A 27,443-nucleotide genomic window follows, 5' to 3' on the forward strand; every position below is an offset into this window, starting at 1 on the left:
GCCAAGATGAGGCGCCACGGCACAATGCAGTCATCTCCTTTGTCAAAGGAGAAACTCTTCCAAAGAAATGAGCATATTAGTCACTGAGAGAAAGAGAGAGAGAGAGAGATGAACAGTGACAAAAGGATTCCTCTTGCTGAAATGATTTGGACTCTGCTTTGGAAGAAAAGGCTGGAAAAGCGAGTTGTGTTCTCCTCCAGAGTAGTCATGACGACACCTTGGGTATCTTTTGGCAGATGACAGGCGAAAGGAAACAAGCGACCTAATCCACAAAGAGGTCCATTAAGCTTTCTGTGTAATGTCTCGCATGCCGCTGAGCATCGGAAAAATAAATGGATTTGTATTTACTGCTGGCACCCTGACAGGTTAGATCAAGGGCATATTAATACAGCATAAAGACATTCTATAAGAGACAGTGTTTGTCAGCCAGCAAGTGGTTTTTGGTTTGAATCTGAGATATTTAACAGATTGCTCCTATCCAAGATTTAAAATCATAGAATCAAAGAGTTGGAGAGACCCCAAGGGCCATGCACTCCAACTCCATTCTACCAGGCATGAAGACACCATCAAAGCATTCACTGTGACAGATGACCATCCAGCCTCTGCTTGAAAACCTTCAAAGAAGAAGACTCCACCATTCTCCAAGGGAATATGTTCCACTTTTGAACAACTCTTACTGTCAGGATGTTCTTCCTCAAGTTTCCAAGTTCTGGAAACCATGCCCTTTGAGGAACCCCTTAGGCAGGCAGAATCTCTTTTCCTGTAGCTTGCATTCATTGCTCTGTGTCCTAGTCTCCAGAGCAGCAGAAAACAAGCTTTCTCCTTCTTCAATATGACATAGAATCATAGAGTTGGAAGAGACTCCGAGGGCCACCCAGTCCAAATCCCTGCCATGCAGGAAATCTAAATCAAAGCATCCCCATTGACAGATGGCCATCCAGCCTCTGTTTAAAGACCTCTAAGGAAGGAGACTCCACTACACTCCGAGGGAGTTTGTGCCACTGTTGAACAGCCCTTACTGTCAGCCCTTCAAATATTTAAAAATGACTATTAACCTTCTCTACCCCAGGCTATACATACCCAGATGAGCCTCAGAGGAAGCCAAAGGCAAACCTTCTCCAAATAAATCTGGCTAAGACAGCCCTAGGAGAGGATTGCCATAGATCAGAGTCGACAAAGGCATATCAGAACAACAAAGTGATCCTGATGTTATAGATTGTGCAAAGCCATTGGAACAGCATGCATGCGAGAGAGTGAAAGTCAGAAAATTGCCAGTTTCTTATAAGCACAAATTGTTCTTATGCAATCAAAAACCTAGTCATGAGCAGGCTGTTTGTTCTTGCTGAGAGTCTCCTTCCATCATCTCACTAACACTGGCGACCGATGACTTCCATGAAAGTAGGGTGGTGGATCTGCTGTGGCTTTAAGTCTGAACTTTAAAAGAGCTATTGAAGGGAAGGGCAAAATAGGTTCAGCACCCTGAACTGCTCCTTTAAAATTCAGGCTAAACCCTGAAATGGATGTAACACCCTACTGGGCATGGAAGCCACCCAATTCCAATATCTGCTGGCCTGAAATGGCACTCTGCCTTTCACCTCCTGCCTGATAGGGGATTTTTCCAGGGTACAACGGAAGAGTACAAAGCCATGATTTGAATGCCGGCTTGGCCATGGGAACCCACTGGGTTACCTTGGGCAAGTCACACCCTCTCAGTCTCAGAAGATGACCATGGCAACCCTGACTCTGGAGAAACTTGCCAAGAAAACCCTATATAGGTTTGCCTTAGGGTCACTATAAGTTGGAAATGACTTGAAGGTACACAACAACATCACCAATACCAACCACTCCATCCCTACAGAATCTGTTCCCATTTTACTGACTTGTTTAGTCTTTGCTCAGAAAATATTTTCTTCGTTCTTTGAGCAAGCCACTGTGAGTGCCATGTACCCAGAAGGCATGTATTTTTCACAGCCAACCCCTCTGCCTTAGCAATTCCCCACTATTTAGCCAAGGAGTGGGTTGCTGCTCCGTAGCTGGTACATCTCCTTGCCATCAGGCGCATTAATGGGAACACTGCACATGACAATCTTCTTAATTATACCCCAGCTTGCTGATCGTACATTTCATTTTCTGGCAGGAAAAGGGAAAAGTCTTTGGCAAGATTTGATGTTGGAGAGTGCAAAGCACTGCTCAGCTTTATTGCAACGGTCCATTTAGTGGATTCTAATAAGTAGCGTCAGCTGAAATTACCCGCGCCTAATAGGAAAACCTTGGTTTTTACTCTTTTGCTTTATCCAGGATTAAGTGTGCTCTGGGAATAGCATAGACAGACCGAATGGCCCAGGATTTGCTTTAGTTAAAGCAGTGAAGTCAAATCAGCAAAGTGTGGCCCCATGGGGCCCTAATGTGAGGCCCCTGAAGCTCCTCAAATCTTTCCAAAAAATTCTAAAAAGTTTCTTAAGCAATTTTTCCCGCAAACCATTCCCCAAAGGCTCAAGACTGCTGCAAAATTTGGCTGTTTTGCCTTCCGACTGCTGACTTTTTCCCCCTACTTAGGTTGATTTGGGGTCATTTTTTGGTATCTGGGTTGGTGGTTTTCAAAGTGTATGAGGACGATGGAGCAAAACAGCTCGTTTTGCAGTGCTTTTGAGCCACTTTGGGAGGGTTGTGTGCAAAATATTGTCTGGTATTTTAAAAACAACTTTTAAAGGGAGTCTGCTGCTTTTGGTACATTGGCATCAATCCTCACTAGGTGGAACATTCCCAGTCCAGTGGTAAAGAGAAGACTTTCTTTGGTCATTTGCCATGATTTATTTACTTGTTTGCTTAGGGAACACATGTGCCACTTTTTAGCCCATGATTCCCCAGAGGGAGGGAGGGCACAGAGTTGAAGCCATGAAACAATATATACAACCTTACAAATCCAGCAGTGAGGTAGCATAAAATAAAGGGACAGTATGGCAACATCCAGTCCATAAACCAGGCCAAAGCATAAAATTGCAATCAAAATCAACTGCTCAACTTGTTGAAGTGCTGGGGAAATTTTAAAAAGAAAGGAAATTGGGGGGGGGGGGGGGATACTTGACACTACAAAGTCATCTGAATGTGTTGTAGGAGAACTTTCCCCATACCCTGCTTATGAATCAGATCAGTCAGATGCATTTGTTGTTGTTACCCACCATTGTGTAGATCCCAACCCATGGATAAGACATCTGTGGATGAGACATCTCCAAGACCCTCTATTGCTCTGCTTTGGCCCTGTATGCGATCTCCTTAATAGTCCTTCCATCTTGCATGTGGCCTTCCTCTCTTTCTGCTTCCCTCCACCTTTCCTAGCATTGTTGTTTTTTTCCAGTGAGTTGTGTCTTCTCATAATGTGTCCGAAGTACGACAGCCTCAGTTTGGTCATCTTGGCTTCAAGGGAGATTTCTGGCTTGATCTGTCCTAGGGCTCATTTGTTTGTCCTTTTGGCTGTCCATGGGATCCTCAGCACTCTTCTCCAGCACCACATCTCCAATGAATTGATTTTCTTCCTATCTTCCTTCTTAACTTTCTTAACCGTCTAGCTCTTGCATCCATGCATGGTAACAAGGAATACAATGGCTTGTAGGATTCTAACTTTTGTGCTCAGTTGTATATCTTTGCATTTTAGGATCTTTTCTAGTTCTTTCATAGCCACCCTCTCCATTCTTAATCTTCTGATTTCCTGGCTGCAGTCCCCATTTCTATCAATGGATGATGATGATGATGATGATGATGATGATGATGATAAAATTTTTATTTATACCCCACCTCTCCAATGACCCTTACCCTCCAAGTATCCCTGCCTGCTGTGAAACCCCATGATTGCGTTCAGACTGACTTCCCATTGCCCAAAATTGCATGTGGTAGTCTATCACACAATAATGTTAAACCCCATGATTGTGTTTGGATTGCCATTGGATTATACTTCCAATTTCCTTTGTCTGATAACATCCCTTGTAAATGAAGGGGGGGGGGGACTTGACCGAGAAGGGTAAGACTCTACCTTCTCTTCTCCTCTCTTTTACTTTGGACTCAGATTACAGCTACTGTAGAAAAGGTTAAAGTGGAAGGAAGCAAGAGAAGCTGGAACATTTTAAAAACAGCTGAGAAAGTGGGACAGCTGAGGATTAACTGGGACCATGCCTGGTAAACTGGGGCTGCATCTACACCCCAAAAGTAATGCTGTTTGAATCTGCTTTAACTGTTATGATTCCATCCTATCTATAATCCCAGGGATTTGTAGTTTGTTGTTGCACCAGAGCTCTCTGGCAACGAAGGCTAAATATCTCACAGGACTACAAATCCCAGCATTCCATAGCCTTGAGCCATGGTGGTTAAAGCAATGTCAAATTGCATATCCAGTAGCTGGGGCATTATAATGTTTCTTGACAACCAGAAATTTCTGGTGAATTCCTTCTGTTTGGCTAAGGGGAAGATGTTAATATGGTCCAGTAGAGCAGAATCACAAATGGGGCAAGTGTCCATTTATTAGTCAATTGGTCCCTCCTCATGATTTTCATCCCTGCCCCAAATAGTCCTGGGCAACTGGACCTACCTAGTCACCATTTTTAATTTCTTCTATGGTCTCAGATCAGTGCCATGTCAGTGACATTGTAGGAAATGAATGGGAAGTTAGACCCAGTTGCCCATGCATCTTCAGAGTGGAGATCTCCAGGGCGCGGAATACAGGAGGCCCTATAGATCAGCACCACTTGGAAAGTTACTCTTTGGACAACAGCTATCAAAATCCCCATAGTGGCCATGCCGGTGGAGGGAATTCTGGGATTTGCAGTCCAAACAATAAGTTTCCCAAGGTCTAGTACTGTTGCCAATCCCTGTTTCTGACATGGTGCCCAACTTCTTTATAGCTATCGAAAGACCAGTTCACCATGAATTTCTTCTATCTTTAAAAAAACAAAAAAACAATCTAGCAGAACAAGATCTAGCTAATCTCATACTGTGCCGTCACAGTAAATCCTTTAATTTAATTACATTTTGTGCGAAGAAACACTTTTGTTTGCTTAGAGTCTAATGCTAGCCAGTTCACTGGGTGTTCTTGAGTTCTGGTACATTGTTATTAAGAGAGAAAGACATCCATAATTTCACCCTTCCATGTCAGCTCTAAGTTTTAGTTTGATGGAGCTATCCAAGGCTGCACCCATATTGCAGGGATAATTCAGTTTAATACCACTTTAACTGTCATGGTTCAATGGTATAGAATTCTTGGAATTGTAGTTTGTTGAGGCACCACTTTAACTGCATTGCACCATGGCAGTTAAAGTGGTGTCAAAGTGAATTAGTTCTGCAGTGTGGATGCAGCTTAAGATTCTGAACCTTATCTCCCAAATAGGTTTTCCAGCTTAGACAGCTCCTTTAAAATTCCAACTAGAAGGCAGTGTGGATTCAGCACCTCACTGATATGAAGCCCAGCAGCCATCATTGCATAATTTTGTAACTCCAAGCAAGTTACACTTCCTTCCAAGTTATTTTATCCCTCCCCTCCAAAGCTGAAAACCCATTCCTTTCTTTATGTTTCTATTTTCTCTGTCTTCTTCCATCTCCGATGACAAGTCTTCTTGAGGCAAGGCATTCAGAACAGCTCTCAGAATGCCAAAAGTTGCTGCAGCAGACATCTGCCAAAGAAATTAATCACTTTTATATCTCATTGCATGAGCTAAGGGAGCATCCATCTTAGAGTTCCCACATGGTCTCCCATCCTCTCCGTGACCTGATCTAGAGCTGCTCAGCTTTAGCAAAGTTGCGGCATCCTGTGCTTTTGGAGACTATCACAGATTTTCCGCCATACACCTTGAGAGCATTACTATATTTGTTACTCTGTTTTCAGTCTCTCTCCTATTGATGCCCCAGTCTTCAGTCTCTATGTTTGTTTGTTTTGCAAAGCAGGAGGACTAGAATCGTGGTGTGGCTTTACCCTGGTTTAAATGCCATTATTCAAGCAGTTGCGCTTCCGCAGAGGTTGTGCAAGGATAGTATCATTGCAAGCAGAGTTGCATTGTCTAAGAGATTCCATAACTGCGGACCTTGGTAAGGAGTGGAGATTGGTGTAAAGGCTCTGAAACGTAAAACCGTAATTCCCGTATATCGCTGCATGTAATGGTAATAGTTGTGCCACAAGCAACTAGCAAAATTAAAATGATACCTTTAAATTATGACATCACATGCACAGCTTAAATGTATTTACATGTGCATTGTCTCATGTGGTTAGAGTAAAAATTTGGTAAGATGTGAAAATTTAATTTTTTTTTATTTTCTTAAATTTAAAATGCAATTTTCTTTTAAAATCCTGAGGCCTCTCCTTTCTCTTCCCACTAAACCTCACCCACTCACACCATTTCGTCAGCTCATTTCTGCCAAAAGGCAGATGTTTGGGGACCAGTGTTGTCACCCCCATATCCCCTGGTCACCTGGTGTGGTCCATATCCCCTGCACCCTCCAGTGACTCCTCTGGCAAAGGGCATAGGGCAGGGAGGCAGGGCTGGCCGGGACAGAAGCATCACCATGGCAATTTGTAAGAGTTGTGCGACAATTACTGTCCCCAACCCAGTATGTTTTCATTTCCTACAATAATGTGACTGTGGTGTCTTATGACCCTGGTGTGATAAGGTCCGTCATCCTCCAGGATGTCCAGAGGATAAAGTAGAACATCCTGGAGGATGCCTTTGTTATTCTGCATTTCACTAGAGGGACAAAGATGCTTCTCTGACACCTGCCACCTGCCACTAAATAAGGCAGGGAAGTGTCTAATTAACAATTTGTAAGCTGCTCCGAGAGCATTTCTAAAGAGCGGGATATTGATACAATAAATAACAACAACAATAACAACAACAATAATCTGAAGTTGAAGGTTTTCATGATTGACACCCATAGTTTTTTGTGGGGTTTTCGAGCGATGTGGCTGTGTTCTGGAAGAGTTTATTCCTGACCTCTTGCCAGCAGCTGTGGCTGGCCTCTTCAGAAAGATGCCAGCCACAATTGCTGGTGAAACATCAGGAATAAACTCTTCCAGAACACAGCCAGATAACCTGAAAAACCTACAAAAAAACTAATAATAATAGTAATAATATTAATAATGCATCATGAAGAGGGGTCTCTGCAGAGAAGCAGTGAGTCTTGAGGGGGATGGGGTCATTGCATGAAGGAGGTAGTGAATTTGATCCTCCATAAGGACCATGAAAGGGCATATTGTTGTTATGTGCCTTCAAGTAATTTCTGATTTATGGTAACCCTCAGGCAAACCTATCATGGGGTTTCCTTGGTGAGATTTGTTCAGAGGAGGTTTGCCATTGACTTCTGCTGAGGCTGAGAGTGTGTGACTTGACCAAGGTCGCCCAATAGGTTTCATGGCCAAGCTGAGAATTGAACCGTGGTCTTCAGAGTCTTAGTCCAATACTCAAACCACTTCTCCACGCTGACATTTGTCACTAACAGGTTGCTAGCTGACCATTTTGTAGGCAAATTTATGTGTGCATGTCACCAACAGGATTCCAATCCTAATTTTACACCTCGCCACTAGCAAACCAGATCTTGACCATTGTGTTCTTTTGGGTGAAGAGGGAAATACATTTCCTTGGAAGAGAGATAGAAGGTCCACCTTCTGGTCAAACTCCCAGATGTGCCTTTCTCAAAATATTGCTTCTTTCCATGATGGTTTGTTTTAGGTTGACATTACAGCTTGTTGAGGCAGAAAAACATATGTTCTGACATTTGGGGAGTGAGGTCTCAGAGGGAAACAGATGATTTTTTATGTAACCTGATAAACAAACATATGTAACTTTAAAAAACCAGCCATGTGGAGCCAAGATTTTGAGGAAGAGAAGTTTCTTGAATTGCCTTCAGGATGGCGTGAAGAACATGTTGCTGTTGTTTTCTTTGAACGTAGTTAGATTATTCTGCTTCCCAGCTAAAGCTGTGCGCATTTGTTTGATTTGCTTTTCAAACATTTACCTTTTGGCTGTCGTCCCAGAAAAGCAACGGCGTTAGAGATCTGTTCAAAAATAGATGTGATTTGGTTCTAGCATCTGTCAAAGAAAATGTAACCTTTCCTTGCTTCTAGCAAGCCCAGAGACCAGGATGATGTCCCAGAGAGATCCTTGGGACATCGCTTTTGGAAGAAATCCCACAAGTTTAACCACTCCCTTTGCTGCCTCCATTAGACTTGAGTTAGAATAATGGTTTTGTTAAAGCTACCCATCAGGCTAATTCTCTGTGGACTTTATCACACCAGTCTGCTGTCCTGACCAAAGCAGAATAGACTGTCATGGATACTTCCCTTGATCAAGATACTATACTTCTATTGATGCAGCCTAGGATTATATTGGGATTTTTGCTGCCACGTCACATCATGTTGTATATTCTGCACCTCCTGCAGAAGACATAACAGGAGATGGGCTATCCTTTTCTCTGTATCTCTCCTGATGTAGAATCATAGAATCCTAGAGTTGGAATGAACCATAAGAGCCATCCAGTCCAACCCCCTGCCATGCAGGAACTCACAATCAAAGCATCCTCAACAAATGGCCATCCAGCCTCTGTTTAACACTTCCAAAGAAGGGGTCTGCACCACTCTCCAAAGCAGTGTGTTCCACTGTCAAACAGCCCTTACTGTCAGGAGTTTCCTCCTAATGTTGAGGTGGAATCTCTTTTCCTGTAGCTTGCATCCATTGATCAAGTTCCTATTCTCCAGAGCAGCAGAAAACAAGCTTGTGTCATCCTCCATATGACACCCCTTCAAATACTTAAAAAGGGCTATCATAGCACCTCTTAACCTTCTCTTCTCCAGGCTAAACATGCCCAACTCTTCATAAAGCATGGTTTCCAACTCTTCATCATTTTAGTCACCCTCCTCTGGACACGCTCCAGTTTCTAAATGTCCTTTTTGAACTGATGGCCAGAACTGGGCGCAGTCTTCCAGGTGAGGTCTGACCAAAGCAGTATAGAGTGGCACTATGGCGTCTCTTGATCTAGACACTATTGATCTACCCTAGAGTCACACCAGCCCGTTTAGCTGCCACATCACACTGTTGACTCATGTTCAACTTGTGGTCTACTAGGACTCCCTTTCACATGTGTTTTCACATGCTGGGAAACTTGCTGGACTAATCACAGCAGAAGAACACTATTCTTACCAGTTCTTTTCTGTGTGCTCCTTTGAAAAGGAATGGTTGTCCAATGCCAAGTCATCTCACCCAGATAAGCCCATTAGGCTCAGCATTTCTTATCTCTCTACTCCCTCCATATACTATCTGCACATTTATCTAGACTGGGAAAGATACATTCTGATGTTCTGTGCTTTAAACCTCTTTAGAACTCATGGTGGAGCTGAGGCTACAGCTACACAATAGTAACATCACAGCTTGACGCCACCTCAAGTGCTGTTTAAAAGAGGCTTGGGGTGCTTCTACACTGTAGAAATAATATAATTTGGCACTCATATCCCGCCTCTGCAATTGGATCGAGGCACCTTACAACATTATGGAGTCCCGGAATGTGCAATTTTAGAAGGCCTTCAGCCTTCTCTGCCAAGGAATGCTGCCATGTCTTCATTCTACACAGTCCTGGGATTTGTAGTTTGGTGAAGCACCAGCAGTCTTTGGCAGAGAAGTCTAAAGACCTTGTAAAACAAATCTGAGGATTCTATAGGATGGAGCTACAGCACATAAAAGTAAAGGTAAAGGTTCCCCCTTTAACAAGTTTGTCTATTGCTGTCTGACTGTAATCCTGTAAGGCCTGTAATCTCCATTACTAAACTGAGGGAGCCAACGTTGTCCAAGATGACTCTGTGGCTATGTGGCCAGCATGACTGCATGGAGCGATGTTACCTTCCCACCAAAGTGGCACCTATTTATCTATTTGCACTTGTCCATGCTTTCAAACTGCTAGGTTGGCAGAAGCTGGGGTTAGTGATGGGAGCTCTCTGTCACGTGGCACTTGGGTCTTCAACTGCCAACCTGTTGACTTTGCAGTCGTCAGAGTCAGAGCCTTAACCAGTAAGCCACCATGTCCCTCTACAGCACTTAAAGTGGTGTCAAGTGGCATTATTTCTACAGTGTAGATGCAGCATGGGTCACTAGCCTGGGTTCTGTAAGCCGACAACTCTTTCCATAAGCTCCAACAGCTTTGTCACTTCTGATTCTTTTACTCTGCCACCCCATAAAGCCATGATCTGTTCCTTTTACAGCACAGATGGGAGACAGAAGAATATATCACCAGCCTCCCCAGAGAGGGAAATTTGCATAGCAACAGAGAAGTCTCTCTCTTCGCAAAAATTTTAGGGGCATCTTTTGAATTCACAGTTGAAAAGACTGCTTTGGAAAAGGTGAAAAGGAAAAGAATTCCCAGCCGGCGCCCTGATAGTGACATGCATGTGCATAACTTCCGCTTATATAACCTTTTTGGTCTCTCTCTCTCTCTCTGTGTGTGTGTGTGTGTGTGTGTGTGTGTGTGAGAGAGAGAGAGAGAGAGAGAGAAAACTCTTGCTCCTATGCTCCATCCAAAACCTTCCCCCAGAACCTTTCAAGTCCTGTGAAGGTTTTCTGCTGTTGCATCTTACCAAAGGGAAAGGGAGGGAAGAGCGAGGCAATTCAGACCATTAAGATGTCACTGGTTTAGGCTCGAAGGGGAAGGAAAAATAGGGTGCATTCCATCCTATGAATGCACCCTCATTTCTCTTCTCTTTCATGGCCTGAATTCTTTCGTTCTCTTTCCATTCTCCTCTAGTAAGCAACAGCAGCAGAGTCATAGAACTGGAGGAGACCCCAAGGGCCATCCAGTCCAACCCTCTGCCATGCAAAAAGACACAATCAGTGCAGTCCTGACAGATGATATTCATCATTTGTTATTTTAATGTATTTTAACATTGTTTTAATGTTGCAAGGCGCCTCGATCCAATTGCAGAGGCGGGATATAAATTATTATTATTATTATTATTATTATTATTATTATTATTATTGACAGTGTGGACTGAAGACAGTGTGGGCAAAAGCAACTGTATTCTTGGCATTGATGTTGCACACCTTTCTGATTTCCGGCAACCCTAAGGCAAAACTATCACAGTGATTTTTTTTTTGGCAAGATTTGCTCAGAGAGGATTTGCCATTGTCTTCTTCTGAGGCTAAGTGAGTGTGACTTGGCCAGGGTCACCCAGTGGGTTTCCATGGGTGAGCAAGGATTAGAATTCAGGTCCCCAAAGTCATAGTTCAACACTCAAACTACTACATCCCACAGGCTTTGATAACTCTTGATAAAAAGACCAAAACCGGGGAAACAGTCACTAGCCCCCTGACATGAGAGTGCCCCCATGTTTAAGCTGGCAAAGTTGAGTGATGAAAAATCCTATACTGGAATGGGAAACTACTATGATCCAAGAGGCCCATTGACCTTCCATAGGACCTCAGAGGCTGCACTCCAAGCCATAAATCCATCCACTTAAAAAAAAGGGGAGACAACTACAAAATCTAGGATTCTATAGAGTGGCACTATGGCAAACTGCATTATTTCTACAGTGTAGACGCACCCTTTGATGAACACTGGGGTGTTATTGCATACTCCAATAATGTGCTTTTCAGACCAAGTTCCAGGATAGTTTTTTCAGTGTCAGCCCGCCTACCATGTGCGCATTTGTTCCACTCAAATGAACATCAATCTCAGGTCACATTTCAGCCACTGCCTATAAGCAAGCATGAAATTAAGATAACCAGAACTCTGACTAGTAAATTAGTAATGTCTTTATTCAATTTGTACTCTTCAGTTACAGTAGATCTTCACTGTTAAACCTTGGAAAAGCAGGGCTGTCTCCTGCTTCCATCAGGCCCCATGATGCAGTGCCTAGAAAAACCCAACATGTACATAAAGTCTGCCCACTGTCAGTTTCACATGCTTATGATTTCTCTGGCTATGGCCAATATTTCCACACAACGTTGTTGTTTGTTGTTGTTGTTTATTTTGAGACAGTTGCTTGAAAAAGATTTCAGGAAGAGAGAGTTCTATTCCAGCTTGATTTTATCAAAGACATATAGAACACTACATAAACAACTTTTCGTTAAGAAGAACAGCCTTCAGAGCTGGCATTTATCAGATGTATGGGACTACAGTTCCCATAATTCAAGTCAGCATGGCCATTGTGGACTGGGGTTTATGGGAGGTGTAGTCACACACCTGCCAGTCTGGAGAACGTAAGTGTGTCTGCTGGTTCAGTTTGGTCAGGGCTTTGTTTGATTCACTTTCAGTGTTGACATTTTGTTAATAGAGAGCAATAGGAAATTCTCCTTATTGTACAGGGACGACACTGGAAGAATAAGATTTGTAAATGTTCCTAATCTGCAACAGAGCAGAAGAGGCCAAGATAAGAAATTTAGGCTACAATCCTATTGGGGCATTGTGTTTTTCTAAGTGGATTTATGTCTGTGGGAATTAAAATTGTGCATCTGTATCCAGTAGAAGACCTCTGTATCACTAGATAGAACAGCCAGCAAAATGCCAAGTACGCATCAGGGCCTGATGCATATTGATGCCTGATGCACAATAGAAATGAGGCACATCCTGATGCATGTCATGTTGGTCTCAATGCACATTAGGCACTCTTTTCGTTGTCCTGTTACACATCTTTGCAATTCAGTAACTGGGTTTCTTAGCACCTCTGTTACGTAGTTAAGGATACTCAAAGTGTCAGTGTATGTAAAAATAGAATTGAATTTCATTGTACAGTATATGGCTGCCAGATGAAGATGCTGGATGATGCGACACAAGGGAATGGTTGCAGCATGGCGATTGACATGGAGTGTCATTGATCACACAATATAGGATATGTCCAGGATGACACAGCAGACATGACGCAAGCGACTGATGCAAGAAAACTATTGCACACACCTGTGCGAGATGATAATGTCACAGAAAAGATGTATAAATTTGTGTCTGGCTTATATAGTGGGGGGGGTGGGTTGCTGTTGTTAGTGGATGGTTGGTTGGGTAGTGTTGATTTGTATATCAATCAATCAATTTTATTAATGCTTAAGCCAAAGGCCATTCGCATGATTAAAATGTAAAATCGATGACAGAAATTCAGAATTATTGTTGTTGATTTGTATATAGTGCTGTAAATATGCTGTAGTATTCTATTCTGTGTATAGAATTTTGAAACTCTGAATTATTTTGCAGCACCTTGCATAGGTACAGGTGCTGACAGCACTGCAGAACATTAATGCCTATTTGCTTGAGTTCAGGCACAAGGACCATGGGTAGTGCATGACTTTGACATGAAGTTACATTAAGAAAAAGGTCAGATAGGATTCTCAATGCTTACATCTGTGGGAAAGTAGAACTGAGCAGTTTCACAATGTCTGCATTCAGCAAAGGGCACAGAAAAGACAATGAAGTGACCACTGCACACATAGACTGCGGCACACTTGGCACTCGCGATCTGCATCAGGACACCAGCTAGGGAATGCTGATGAGCACTGATAGAGTGAAAGGCTCTGTGGAGCCTCTACTACATAGCTAAGTTTGTGTAGAGTTACACAATGTAGACTGGGATAGAGAATTACAGCCTTGGTGTTAATTTTTTTGGTCAGGTTCTCTGTTCCACCACTGATTAATGAAAGAATATATCATGGGCAGTGTGTGTGTGTGTGTGTGTGTGTGTGTGTGTGTGTGTGTACTGAATTGCGTTGTAAATACACACCCTGATGAGGTGAATGAAGCCCTGTTCTCCTTTTATTCCTAGGTAGGTGAGCAATGTCAGGAAGTGTTATCATCCTTGTTGAGCACATAGCAATCCCAATGCCTTTTCCATGAAAGCCCGGGTGGTCCTTAGTCTCAAAGTATGCACTCATGCTTTTCTGTTGCTTTCAGGGCCTCGTGCATGCTGGCCGCAGAAAGCCTCCTGTTGATGTTGCGATAGTTGCACTGCAGCAGGTTCCAGAAGGTAGTCCTCAGGTCCCGATTGAAGAAGGCATAGATCAAGGGGTTGATGAGAGAATTGGTGTAGCCCAACCAAAGCAGTGTCCTCTCCAGCCGCAACGGAATGCAACTGCAACGGCTGCCACAAATGAAAGGCCTGGCGGTGGACATTAAGAAGAACGGGAGCCAGCAAAAGGCAAAGGCCCCAACGATGATACCCAGGGTCCTGGCTGCTTTCTGTTCCTTCTTGAAGATGGAAATGTTCTTGCGATCGTGGCGGAGAAGCTTAGACAACGTGGCACACTCCTCTGCCGCTTTGTTGCGCTTGGTGCTGGGTTGGCGTCGGACACTGGCATCCATGCAGGAGGTCCCCTCCTGTTCGTAGGATCTCGGAAGGTCCATGAAGCGATGCTTCTCAGCACTGGCCTTGGCTGCCTTGTAGATCCTGTTGTACATCACCAGCATGACCGTCATGGGGATGTAGAAGGCAACTCCAGTGGAGTAGACGGTGTAACCAAAGTCCTGGCTGATGAGGCACACCCGTTCCACGGTGACGTTCTTAGCCCAGCCAAACAGAGGAGGGAGAGTTATGGAGGCAGAGAGGAGCCAAACGATGAACACCATTTTGGCCATCAGCTTCCCATCTTGTCTCACGGGGTACGTCAAAGGTCGTGTTATTCCCAGGTACCTGAAAAACATGTATTCTGTTTAAAACTCGATTCTGCATTGGTCAGACCACATGTGAAATACTTTGTCCAATTCTGGGCACCACAATTCAAGAAGGATATTGAGAAGATGGAGCATGTCCAGAAGGTGGAGACCAATATGGTCAAAAGTCTGTAAACCACTAAGCCTTATGAGAAGTGGCTTAGGGAGTTGGGTGTGTTTAGCCTGGAGAAGAGAAGGTTAAGGGGTGACAAGATAGCCATGTTTCAACATTTGAAGGGATCTCATTTTGAGGCTGGAGCAAGCTTCTTTTTGCTGCTCCACAGACTAGGGCATGGACCAATGGATGCAAGCTACAGCAAAAGAGACTCCGCTTAAACATTAGGAAGAGTTTCCTGACAATAAGAGCTGTTCAACACTGGAATATGCTGTCTCGGATGTGATGGAGTCACAGTGGCTATGGCACCCTTTTGAAGGTGCAAAAAGGATTTGTAGTTTGGGAAGGCACCAGTGCTTTCTAACAGACCAGGCTGAATACCTCACCAAACTACAATTCCCAGGATTCCACAGGATGGACTCATGCCAATTAAAGTGGTGTCAAACTGCTTTAATTCTGCAGTGCGGCTACACTCATAGACTACAATACAGACCCAAATCTTTGAGATCCTCAGTCTCACAAACAGGAATGAATAAGGAATGGGCAAGATTATAAATATTTTTTGCACCGTCTTTGACTGAACCTTCAGAGGTCAGACATACAGATGGCATTTTTGTGCATTTTTGTGCATCCTGCACAGGAACAGTTCTCCTTTTAAAACAAAATGCATTGTCCCCAGAGTAGGAAACGCAGCTCCTGCGAAGAAAAAACATTTTATGTGGAAAATAATTACATATATACATCTATTTTGAGCAGATGAATACCTCATGAGGGACTTTATGGAGTGGAAAGACTCTCACAACTGCCATTACTCTACCCAGCTCTGCTTCAAGTGTCACGAAACCCTGTCTCAGAAGAAAATGAATTCAAAACTGGATATTCTTTCCATCCCTGGTGGCTAGGGCCTTCCTTACAATTAAGAGATTTATGCAGGCAAATGAAGTGAAAACTAACAAAAGCACTGTCATAATTAAATGCCTTTTGTGGCTTAATGGATTCAACCAGAAGAAAGTCTGTTTTACATTCTTTCATATCTGTTTGTAATTTCTCAGTGGAGAAAAGGGGGAAAAATAACAGAATGGGATTGCGAGAGCGAGAGAAAGAAAGCAATAAATTGTAATTTGTATTCTTTGTCTTATTCTTTAGCAATTCTACTGGCTTTTAACTGGAATGGATTGGAAGGCTATAATGTAAATATTTTCCAGTGCAAGACTATTTTTATCCAAAAGAGCTAATGGGGATGTCATAAAACTACGTATCATGGGTGTGTGTGTGTGTAGTGGTTGGAGCATCAGACTACAACTCTGGAGGCCAGGGTTCAAATCCCCACTTGGCCATGAAAACCAACTGGGTGACATTGAACAAGTCACAATCTCCCAATGATCACAAAGAAAGTCACAAAGAAAACCCCATGACAGGTTTGCTTTAGAGTCACCATAAACTGGAAATGACTTGAAGGCAGACTGACTTTACTCTAGGGCAGTCCTCTCTTACTTGGAAGGGAAAGCAACTAACTTCAGAATAAATCTGGAGGCCTAAGACTGTCATATCCTACCCGGAAGAGAAGGAAGAATGGGAAGAGGATAGTCCAGATAATAGGCACTGCTTGGAGCCAGAAGGGACTTACAGCCCTGCCCTGGAAGCCTGGACCATTTTTATAGACTCCTAAGAGCCAAAGACTGCATCCACACTGCAGAAATAATCCAATTTGATACCAGTTTAACAGCCATGGCTCAGTGCTATGGAAGTCTGGGAATTGTCGTTTGTTGTGGCACTGGGGCAGTCTGTTCTTCTGTTCTGAATAACTCTTACAGTCAAGGCGTTCTTCCTAATATTGAGGTGGAACCTCTTTTCCTGTAGCTTGCATCCATTGCTCCATTGTGTCCTATTCTCTGGAGCAGCAGAAAACAAGCTTGCTCCAACCTCAGTATGATATCCCTTCAAATATTTAATCATGGCTATCACATCACCTTTTAACTTTCTCTTCCTCAAGCTAAACATACCCAACTCCTTAATCTGCTCATCATAGGGCTTTATGGTTTCCAGACCTTTCACCATTTTGGTCACCCTCCTTTGGACACGTTCCAGCTTGTCCCCATGCTTCTTGGTGCCCAGACTTGGACACAGTATTACAGGTGAGGTCCAACCAAAGCAAAGTAGAGTGGCACTATAGCATCCTTTTATCCAACATCTCTTCTTATATTTCTAATATCTTTTGATTTTGGATGGGGCTGGAGGAGCCACTGAACACCTTATGGTGTCCTTATGGGATTCCTATAATGTAAGTTACTCTTTTAAAAGAAGAAGAAGAAGGCAATAGACTTGGGGAAACAGCAATAATGAATCTGCTTAGCATTCCCTACTCGGAGTGCCCTTGGTTCAATGGGCCGTTCCTTTTCATTACTGAGCATATTTATATCAAAAGGCAAGATAGACATTTTGGAAAGGAATAAATAAAATAAATCTCCATGCCTCAGACTTTATGACTCCTGCAACAGGAGCTTCCAAAATTAAATATGTGCTTTCTGGAATTGGCTTTGAATTCCGCCCGGCTGCCTTTGCAGTCATAGACAAAGCTGTAACTTGTGCAATTAACTTTAAGTGGCTCCTTTCTATTTTTGCTCAGATTTCTCTCCTCTTTGTTCAGGGAAGGTTAAAAGAAAAGTCACATATCCAGGGAATACAGCCACGCAGCTGAGAGTTGAACCGAGCAGCTAGAAAACACAAAGTGGTCGAGCCATCCCTGGAAAGTCGCAAACAATCTTTCTTGAAATTGGAGTTGGGAGCGGAATTGATAAAACCACATATGATAATATGGGTCCAAGGCTTTGGCCAATCAGTAGATTTAGAACAATGGGGAAAAACATGGTCAAAGAGATTAAAACATACTTTAAGCTACAACCCGAAATAAAATTTCTACAAGGTGCAGTTCCGATGGTATCCTTACCCCTTATGAATTGGCCAAGATAAGCAAAAATATGAAAAACCTATGTTGGAAATGTGAAAAGGAGATGGGCACCTATTATCATATCTGGTAGAGATGTAAATACGCAAAAACATATTGGAACAAATCCATAATACACTGTCCAACATTCTAAAAATCAATGAGGACAGAGACCCCAAAATGTGTTTATAAAGTATAGTCTCAGATGAAAAATTGGAACAAAAATATGGCAAACTAATATTTTACATGACAACGGCTGCCAGACTATTATATGTATCTAAATGGAAAGATAAAAAAATCTCCGAGTATAAATGACTGGTGAACAAAATTAGATGACTTCATAGAAATAGATAAATTAACACATTTGCTTTAAAAAAGATCTCTTGAAAGTTTCAAGAAAGAATGGTAGCCCTTGAAACATTACTTACAAGATGAATGGGGAAATAACTTTGTTGTAGATTTGGAGTGAAATATTTTGAAAGAAAAAGAAGTGGAAAATTAAGTAGTTTTTTTTTTCCTTTTGCAGATCTGGGGGCCAATTTTCTATCTCTTTGGGAGCCATATGAACTGTGAAAAATGCTATTCCCTCCCTTGAAAATTGGCTGGAAGTCCAGTCATAGATTGGAAAAACTGTTTGTTAAGAAGTGCAGGGTTGGGTTCTGTGATATTTCCCCTTTTAAAATGTTTATTTATTTATTTTGACCAGGACCAAAAAGGGCTGTCCAAGGAGTTTGGAAGTCTCAATGACGTGAAGTCGTACGCATAGTTTTTTGTGGGTTTTTTGAGCTATGTGGCCATGTTCTAGAAGGAATAAACTCTTCTCAAACATGGCCACATAGCCCAAAAACCCCACAAAAAACTATCGTCTCAATGTTTCTTTTAAAAAGTCTCAGAGTCCACATATGTGGAGGTGAAGATGAAGATGAAGGAGAATGGCCCTTTTCATATGATGGCCTTCAGATGCATTGAGCTACACCTCCCAGTTTCTCTTGTCTGGCTGTAGATTGTGGGAGTTGTAGTCCAACACATCAGAGCATGCCAGGTTAGAGAAGGATGGAATGGAACAGTGCTGTGCAAAACGATGGTCCATGGGCAAGTGCTGGTTTCCAAGCCATTGGCTGCTGGTCTCTTTCTAAGAAAGAAGAAAACAATTGTAGCCAAGGGGCACAAATATGGAGCCAGTCATGGCACACCAAGGAAAAAATGGCCAGTCCCTCATAACAGATAAGTTGATATTCACAGGACTAGAAGATCATGTTTTTAAAAGCCTAAGGTTTCTTGAATGCAGAACCCGTACACTTTGCCAAGCAAAAGGTGTCACTTTCCTGAGTTAAAAAGAAAAATGCATTAATGATTGATTGATGCATTAATCATTAAAATGTAAAAGCATTTCCCTGTTCTGATTTTCAAAGCAGCATCTTTATTTCTGGAACTGCTATTTTGGATTCAGGTTGACATTTTGGGGGTCTCTTTGCAAATGCAATTCAAGATGGTCACTTGGTGGGCTGCACTTAGTTTTTTGTTGGGTGATGTGTTTTAGTTTTTCTTACCACGTTTGAAACTGCACAGTCTGGTTTCACCTGCCCAAACCAAACACATTTAATTCAAACTGGTTTGAATTTCCTCACAGAGTAGATCCAGAGTAGATATGTAAAGGATGCATCTTGCAACTGTCCATCCGCTGTTATAATTCCAACTAGTATAACCATTGTTCATCATGGCTGGGGATGATGACAATTGTAATCCAGCATACCTAGGAGAATCCTGGAGGGGAATGCTGACATAAGACACTGTTACATTCACTTGCCCAACTTGTCTTCAAGTCTTTCCTCTCCTCTGGCTCCAGTCGTAAGTTTGGGCATGGTCTTCAGGCATGGAGCAACTATACCTGAAGCCAACATTGGCCAGGAACAATGACACAACTTCCTCCACCTTGGATGTTGTGCAAGTCCAATGATAAAATACATCCAACAATTTTATCAATATATATATATATATATATATATATATATATATATATATATATTTTACTATCCTAAGATGACAAGAACATCTTGAATACAGTGCTTGGTTGCAGACCTCATACTTTAAGGAGGAAGACCTGGGTAGGAATCATGCAGCCTTCCAGATGTTGTTGAACGGAGATATTCAGCAACCCTAGCCAACATAACCTATGGTGAACAATAACATCTGGAGGGCCACTTGTTTCCCATCTCTGGTGTAGATAAACTGGAATTAATTCAAAAGAGGGCACCTGAGATTGTCAGGAAAGGGGAATCAAAGTCCTATGAGAACCAGTTGAAGGAACTATGTTTAAGCTGGAGGAGAAATGACTGAATGTAGCTATGGCAATCTGGAAAGACCAGAAGGACTGACACAAGGAAGGAAACAAAATCTTGTTCTCTGGGATCTAAGAAGAAAGATCCAAGGCCCAAGAGTCAATATCTAAGGTTCGCAGGTATGACTAGGGCCTAAATTCTGTTAATCTCCAACTAGACTAAGCCCACTGAATCACAGCTATATCTTTGAATCCTACCCCATTGAATCAGTTAGACTGACTTACATGTTGATTCAACAATTGAGGTCCTTATCACACGAGCCCCATTCTTGCTATGTTTGCATTAGCAAAAGGAAACGGATATATATCGATTTGGGGGCCCTCAGTATCACACATGCTTTTAATAGTATGACTGGGGCTGTTTCAGCCATTGGTGGTCCCTTGGCTCTCTTCCGGACGCCCCCTTAATCCTTTCTCCTTGCCTTTTGTTCTACTGAGCATACCTTTCATGTGTTTTTTTTTAAAGTTTAATTTTAATTTTTAGTTGTAACACAATTTAGCAATTATGACATTGCAATTTAGTGAACCAAAATAAAAAAGAAAGGAAAGAAAGTGGGGAGGCTAGATTTAAGTCCTCCCAACTTGAACAGTTGTAGAAACCTTTTGATCAACTCAACAATGGAGCCAGTTACTTAGATGATGGTAGAGGTGGGTTCTCCTTCACTTTTGGTTTTAAAGCAGAGCCTGAACATCTATTAGAGCATAATTTGTATTTTCATCATGGGGTAAAGGATTTTGACTAGAGGTCCTATACATTCCCATCCAACTCTGATAGTATGGCTCATAAAGAGGAGCACAAACACATCCTTACCTGTCGACACTGATGACACAGAGAGTCATGATTGAAGCGGTGCAGCACATGACATCCATGGCAATGAAGACATTGCAGAAGACCTCCCCAAAGAGCCACTCTCCTCCCACCAGGTCCGTGATGATAACAAAGGGCATGACAGCAAAGGCTACGGACAAGTCAGCAGCAGCCAAGGAGATCACCAGGTAGTTGGACGGCTGCCGGAGTTTTTTGACAATGCACACAGAGATGATGACCAAACTGTTGCCAGCGATGGTCAACAGGGTGATGATGGAGAGGACAGTCCCTATGACGACTTTCTCTGTGTCCCCATACAGTAAGATATCCTCCCCACAGTCTGTCAAGTTAGTGGCATTGGTGGGCAGCAGGTATGGCTGGGCTGATCTAGAAGGTCCTTCAGTCATGAATGGAATTGGGGTGGACTTCTGTCTGGGATACGCTTGCTCTGTCTCCTCTACGAAGGGACGTTGCTTCTCCAAAAACTGGTTGGGGCCAATCTTTATCAGCATCCTTCAGGCTCAGTGCTGTGTGAGCAGCAAAGACAAACCAAAGGTATGGCTTGAGATCAACTTCTTCCACTGCAAAAATAAACATCTAGAAGTTAGATGAAGCAAATGGGAAAAATTCACATATGAGGTTTGGTCCTTCCTTCTCCATTGTTGCTCAGATCCATCTGCATCTGCCCCTTCTCAATCTCCAATTTACAACTGTGTTTTAAAAGATCTCTCTGCAACAAAAATCAGTCTTCATTTGTTAAACGATGGCATCCTTCCAGACAGGAGTCACCCCCTCCAATATGAAAGGAAAGGAGCGCAGGGGGAAGACTCTTTTAAGATGGCATCGCTTCCATCTGCAATCTTTATAAACACATTAATTAGGGTTTTTTAAAAATAAAAAACCCCTGCTGCCTGGGGCATCTCACTAGGAGATGAAAAGTGTTTTTAAATGGATAAATATTAACCAATTAAACAATTAAACATCACAGCCTCAGCAGAATGGTATTAAAAGGAGGGGGATGTACTTATAGTAGCCACCAAAAGTAATATATGGGGAAGCTCTTAGAATCTGGAGGGAGTTGGTTTCGCTCCCGCTGTATTCTAGATTTGACTGTGGTAAAGTTAATAGCAGCTTATCCCAACTTGGAAGTCCCCCACAAGTGCTGGATTACATATACCATCATCCTCATCTTGGTGGGATGATGGAAACTGTCATCTAGCAAACCTGGAGGGTTGGGGAGTTAGAAGTACAATGGACCTTACCCCTTCTGGTAATTTCCATGTAAAGGGGTTGGTGCTGAATTCACTCTGGGTTTTAGCTTGAAAGGAGTAGTTTAAGTTGCTGAACCTATCTGAGAGTTAGGGTTCAATATGTTGGATAGTTTGTACTGCAGTGAGCCCTCCGCATTTGCTGAGGTTAGGGGCACAGGAGCCCTGTGAAAGTGGGAAAAGCACACATTAAAAAAATCACATTTTTTAACATGAGAGAATACCTCTCTAGGAATCTAGGCCCTCCTCCAGTGCAACTCGATAGTCGACATTAGGTGGAAGTTAACTAAAAAACTGTGCTACAAATGCCTAAAGAAGTGTATTTTCTCGGAACCTCTAGATCCTCCAGCATGAGTCTGTGGTCATCTTTCAGCAAAGTTGTGCTGGAGGATGTAGAGATTCTTGGAGGACACATAATAAAATGTGCAAAAGTCAAAGCCACAAATGTGGAGGGCTGAGTGTAAAACCCACATGCTGAGCATGCCTAACAAGACTTCACCCTCACCTTTTTTATTTGTAAATGCATTTGGCATTCACACTTTCTCCCCTACCTCCCTGTCCTTTATGAAAGATTATTCTTATCAGTATTCTTATCGTTCTTATAATTTCATAAATGGCAGGGAGACAGAGGAGAAGGAGTGAACATTACCGTAAATACTCAACTATAAATCGACCTCATGTATAAGTCAAGGATAGGTTCTGGGGCCAGAATTATGGATTTTGCTATGACCCGTGGATAAGTCAAGGGTAAAACCTAGGGGCATGTGACAAAGGATCTAAAGGATGAAGCAAGGAAAAGAAAGCCAAAGTTCAGCAGGCATAACTCTTGGTGCTCATCCTAAAGGCTGGATGAATGAGAGAATAGAGGGGGACCAATGTTTCCAGGACACATTATGCTCTTGCTTTTCACCAGGGCATGTTTCCTTTTTAAATAGGAGTTAAAGTACAGTACTTACATTGACCGGTGGATAAGTCAACTCAGATTTTTGGGGTCAATTTTTTGACTAAAAAATGTTGCTGTTCCCAGGAAGCTCAGACAAAAGCAAACTGCTGCAGCCGAGAGGTGACTACCTTCCACATTCTTCCTCATTAACCACTTTGCCATCTTGACCACATTCTGGTGTTGATGGGCCAACCTGTCCTGGGCTTCACCTGTGAAATGTCGGAGGGTAGGGCCAGTGTGATACAGTGGTTTGAGCGCTGGACTCTACTCTGGAGACCAGAGTTCGATTCTCACCTTGGTCATGAAACCCAGTGGGTGACCTTGTGTAAGTGAAATACTCTCAGCCTCAGGGGAAGGCAATGGCAAATCTCATCTGAACAAATCTTCCCAAGAATAGGTTTGCCTTAGGGTTGCTGTAATTTGGGAACAACTTGAAGGCACCCAACAAACAAACACAAATACACACAGGGCAAAATCATCTTCCCATTGAAATTAGGGAGGGGGGGCAGAAAGACCAGTGTTGGGTGCTTTCCATAGGCTCCCTGGGGAGAACTTAACCCAAAGAAAGACCTCTCTATTTTTTCCCCGTTCATTTTCCTAAAATGTTTAATCTGTCACCCTCTTCCAGATTTTTCTTTCAAACAAACATCATTTATTACGGCACACAGCCAACACAGCGATAAAATACTTCCAGATTTTAGTAAATGAATTTGCCGATTGTGCTCTTCTTCTTCTTCCATCTTTTTATCCTATTGCCTGTTCATATGACTGAACCTGCTGGCACTCTAAACTCCTTAGGGATTTTTTAAAGTGCATAAATGTTGGAAATTAATACATACAATTTTCCTGCTTGAATGAACACATATTACACCTTTGATTGAACTAGCACTGCAAATCTAAGATATTCAAATAATCATTGTGCCGTGTGCCTTCAAGCCGTTTCTGACTTATGACGACCGTAAGGCGACCCTATCATGGGGCTTTCTTGGCAAGATTTGTTCAGAGGAGGTTTGCCATTGCCTTCCCCTGAGGCTGAGAGAGAGTGACTTGCCCAAGGTCACCCAGTGGGTTTCATGGCTGAGCTGGGAATCGAACCCTGGTCTCCAGAGTCAGAGTCCAACGCTCAATCCACTATGCCACACACTGGCTCTCAAATAATCCTTAGTATGGTTAAATCAAAGGGCTGCATTTGCACACAGAAGGTTAACCCCTGTCAGTTCCAACTAAATTAGACCCATTGAATCAATTGTTGAAGGGCAAATCAATACATATATAAACCCAGTTGATTCAGTGGTGTGGTGCAGTGGTTTGAGCATTGGAGTAGGATTCTGGAGGCCAGGGTTCAAATCCCACCTTAGACATGGAAACCCACTGGGTGACCTTGCTCAAGTCACACTCTCTCAGCCTCAGAGGATGCCAATGGCAAAGCCCCTCTGAACAAATTTTGCCAAGAAAACACAGTGGCAAGGGTCACCATAATTCAGAAACGCCTTGAAGACACACACCAACAAACTCTTGTTGGTACAGACAGCAGAATTTAGGCCAAGGAATTCCAATAATCAAGAAATTCCCATCACTGAATCAGCACAATGAAACTTCTACTTTAACACACAAATCCTTCAGTATCCTCCATGCTCTTCTTTCTGGTGCTTCCTCCTTTGGCTTTTCCCTGTGCCAGTATTTAGACTGTAAGCTCCTTGAGGGCAGAGCCCATGGCTTTTAGAAGTACTGTATAGAGTACTTAATAATTTTCTCTATCTTTAACAAAATAGGCACAGAGATGTACAGTCGGCATCTATAACCCACAGAAAACCAAGCATCTTAAAGATAAAGGTAACAACAACAGCACCAGCTGCAACAACATTTTTTAAAAAATTAATAGGGTCGGCAACTTTACACAGGGACCAGTTGCCAAAAGAAAGAGGGGACTCAGTCTTGTAGCCGATAAGTCTAGAATCTTTAGCTTATACCTAATGTAACTTCTAGGGGAAAGAAATCTGACTTTTAAATGGTGTCTTTTTTGTCAGAGATAGGGGAAGAGGGAGAGAGAGATTGAAGCTTCCAAATTCTCAGATTTGGAACTCTTGGTAAGATTATAGAATTGCAGCGTTGCAAGGGACCATCCCATCCATCCCAACTGGTGACCAAGGCAATGAGGTCTCTAGCCATCCCATACAGCCAGGGGCCCCAACCATCACACTCATGGACCACAGAGTGCACTGTTTTAGCCTTGGAGTTCTCCATTGCCAAGGGGCTGGAGTAGATGACCTTTGGGACAGGGAAGTAGCCAGGATTTTGGGAAGGGGGGGTCTAGACTAAGTGCCACCATTATAATGGGGCTTGGGTGCAGTGGTGCGGCAGCACACACCATTCAGTTTATCTAACGGAAGGGGGGGTCCGGACCCCAAGAACCCACCCCCCCTTGGCTACGTCCCTGTTTGGGATGAATTCCAGCTCTGTGATGCTATGACCCCAGGACCATGGGGACCTTTTCAGACGGTGAGCAAACTGAACATCCAGCTGAAGCAATGTCCTTGGTTCCCCCACCCCACCCCAGCACAGAGTTATGCTTTTCGTGCTGAATTGTCCTATATTCACCTACCTCTCTGTTAACATTCCCCCGGGTGAGTTGTCTCTCTAAGTGCCCATTGTTCAGATCTGCCTTCTGCCAGCCAGGGCTGCTAAGAATCCATCCTTTCTCTTTGGAAGAGAAGTACTCTTATAAAACAAAACACAAAAAAACCTGATCCTGCTCCCCAAACCAATCTAGTTCAGCATCAAAATGTAGAGGAATTTTGCCCAAGAAGGGGGGAAAAATCTCCTCTTTCCTCCACTTCCCATCTCTCCCCTTCCTCCTCCCCAAAAAGTTCTCAGGCTGAGATTGGTTTGCTTTGCTCCCCATAGGTGCCCCCTGGTTGGAGAACTTAACATCCAAAATATTCCAAGGAAAGCATTACCTGTCAAGCAGCGGGAGATGCCCTGGGTCTGTTCTGCTGGTGTGAACATCTTCTCTCTCCAGTTTCAGTGCCTTTTTCTTTTGGGTGGCTAGGTTTTTTCAGGTGTCAAGAAGACAGCATCCCTTCCCCAATGTTATAGCTCTTGCTTTTTTAAAAAGAAAAAAGAGATGCCAGAAAGGTCCAGGCTGCAAGGAAGAAGGCAGCCAGCAACTTCAGGGATGTACTCTAAAGACAGCCGGCTTCGGAGACATGCTCTTTGCTGTGCAGCTTGCTCAGATTTAGTCCACCAAGAGGACCAGATGCAAAAAACAAAGCAAAACAAAAAACCTAAACAACAAAACAACAACAATCTGGAGGGTAAAGTAGGCTCCCCTCTCAAGTCAAGTCACTCCCCTTCCCATGCTTTCTCTCTCCCAAACCTTCCTTCCAGTTCTCTTCTTCTTGCTGCTGACACACAGAGAGCGGCAAAATAAAACGAAGAAGCAATGCCAGGGATAGCTGAAAGGCTGCTATGAAAGGTCTGGACAGCTGCTCTGAGTAGCTCAGGGGGAAAAAAACACACTCTATTTTTTCCTAACACAGAAAGACATGGATATCAAAATGTTGTTTGTCTGGCTGTATCTGAGATCGCCTCTCTGCACTTTCTGCTCTTGACTGAAAAACCTTGGCAGCTTGGACCACGCAGAGAGAGAGACACAGAGGGAGGACCACACTTTGCTGGGATCACCATCCATACAGCCTGGTGCCTCACCATGCAATCCTAGGCTGCATCAGTGTCCAGATTCAGGGAAGTCATAGTGCCACGCTTTTCTGCTTTGGTCAGGCCCCACCTGGAAGATTGTGTCTAGTTCTGGGCAGCACAATTCAAAAAAGATGTTGACAAACTGAAGCGTGTCCAAAGGAGGGCATCCAAACTGGTGAAGGGTCCACCAAGCCCTATGAGGAGCAGCTTAGGGAACAGAGTATGTTTAGCCTGGAGAAGATTAAGGGGTGACATGTTAGCCATGTTTAAATATTTGGAGGGATGTCATGTTGAGGATGGATCAAACTTATTTTCTGCTGCTCCAAAGATTAGTAAATGAAGCAATGGATTCAAGCTGCAGGAGAAGAGTTTCCGCCTCAATATTAGGAAGACCTTCCTGAGGATAAAAGCTTTTTGACAGTGGAATACGCTCCCTCAGAGGGTGGTAGAGTCTCCTTCTTCAGAGGTTGTTAAACAGAGTCTGGGTGAATATCCGTCTCAGTGAGCACTTTGATGGTGTCTTCCTGCATGGCAGAATGGGGTTGGATTGGATTTGGATGGCCCTCAGGGTCTCTTCCATTGCTAAGATTCTATGATTCTAAGCAGTCATTCAGACATGTTTTTTTAACGCCACAATGCAAATAATCTCACTCATGCATTCTGGGTTTGTTATTCACATTAT

At 43.1% G+C, this 27,443-nt stretch overlaps 1 protein-coding gene across 3 annotated transcripts; it reads right to left on the reverse strand.

Moving 5' to 3' along the window:
- Nucleotides 1–11,773: 11,773 nt before the first annotated feature.
- On the reverse strand, nt 11,774–26,706 carry LOC149313269 (5-hydroxytryptamine receptor 7-like). 3 transcript variants are annotated; one of them, XM_089526388.1, is made up of 5 exons: nt 26,020–26,706; nt 25,665–25,762; nt 23,076–23,271; nt 20,855–21,432; nt 11,774–14,626 (listed from the first exon to the last, which is right to left on the reverse strand). In XM_089526388.1, the coding sequence occupies exons 4-5, from the start codon at nt 21,361–21,363 to the stop codon at nt 13,855–13,857; spliced, it is 1,281 nt and encodes a 426-aa protein (XP_089382514.1). In that variant the 5' UTR covers nt 21,364–21,432; nt 23,076–23,271; nt 25,665–25,762; nt 26,020–26,706; the 3' UTR covers nt 11,774–13,854. The 3 variants fall into 3 exon arrangements, with proteins under 3 accessions (XP_089382514.1, XP_089382515.1, XP_089382513.1); XM_089526389.1 differs by lacking the exon at nt 25,665–25,762; XM_089526387.1 differs by lacking the exons at nt 23,076–23,271; nt 25,665–25,762.
- Nucleotides 26,707–27,443: the final 737 nt, after the last annotated feature.

The sequence above is a fragment of the Sceloporus occidentalis genome, unplaced genomic scaffold, assembly GCF_023333645.1.
Source record: "Sceloporus occidentalis isolate IW3139 unplaced genomic scaffold, rSceOcc1.0.p SCAF_5, whole genome shotgun sequence".
Classification (NCBI taxonomy): Eukaryota; Metazoa; Chordata; class Lepidosauria; order Squamata; family Phrynosomatidae; genus Sceloporus; species Sceloporus occidentalis.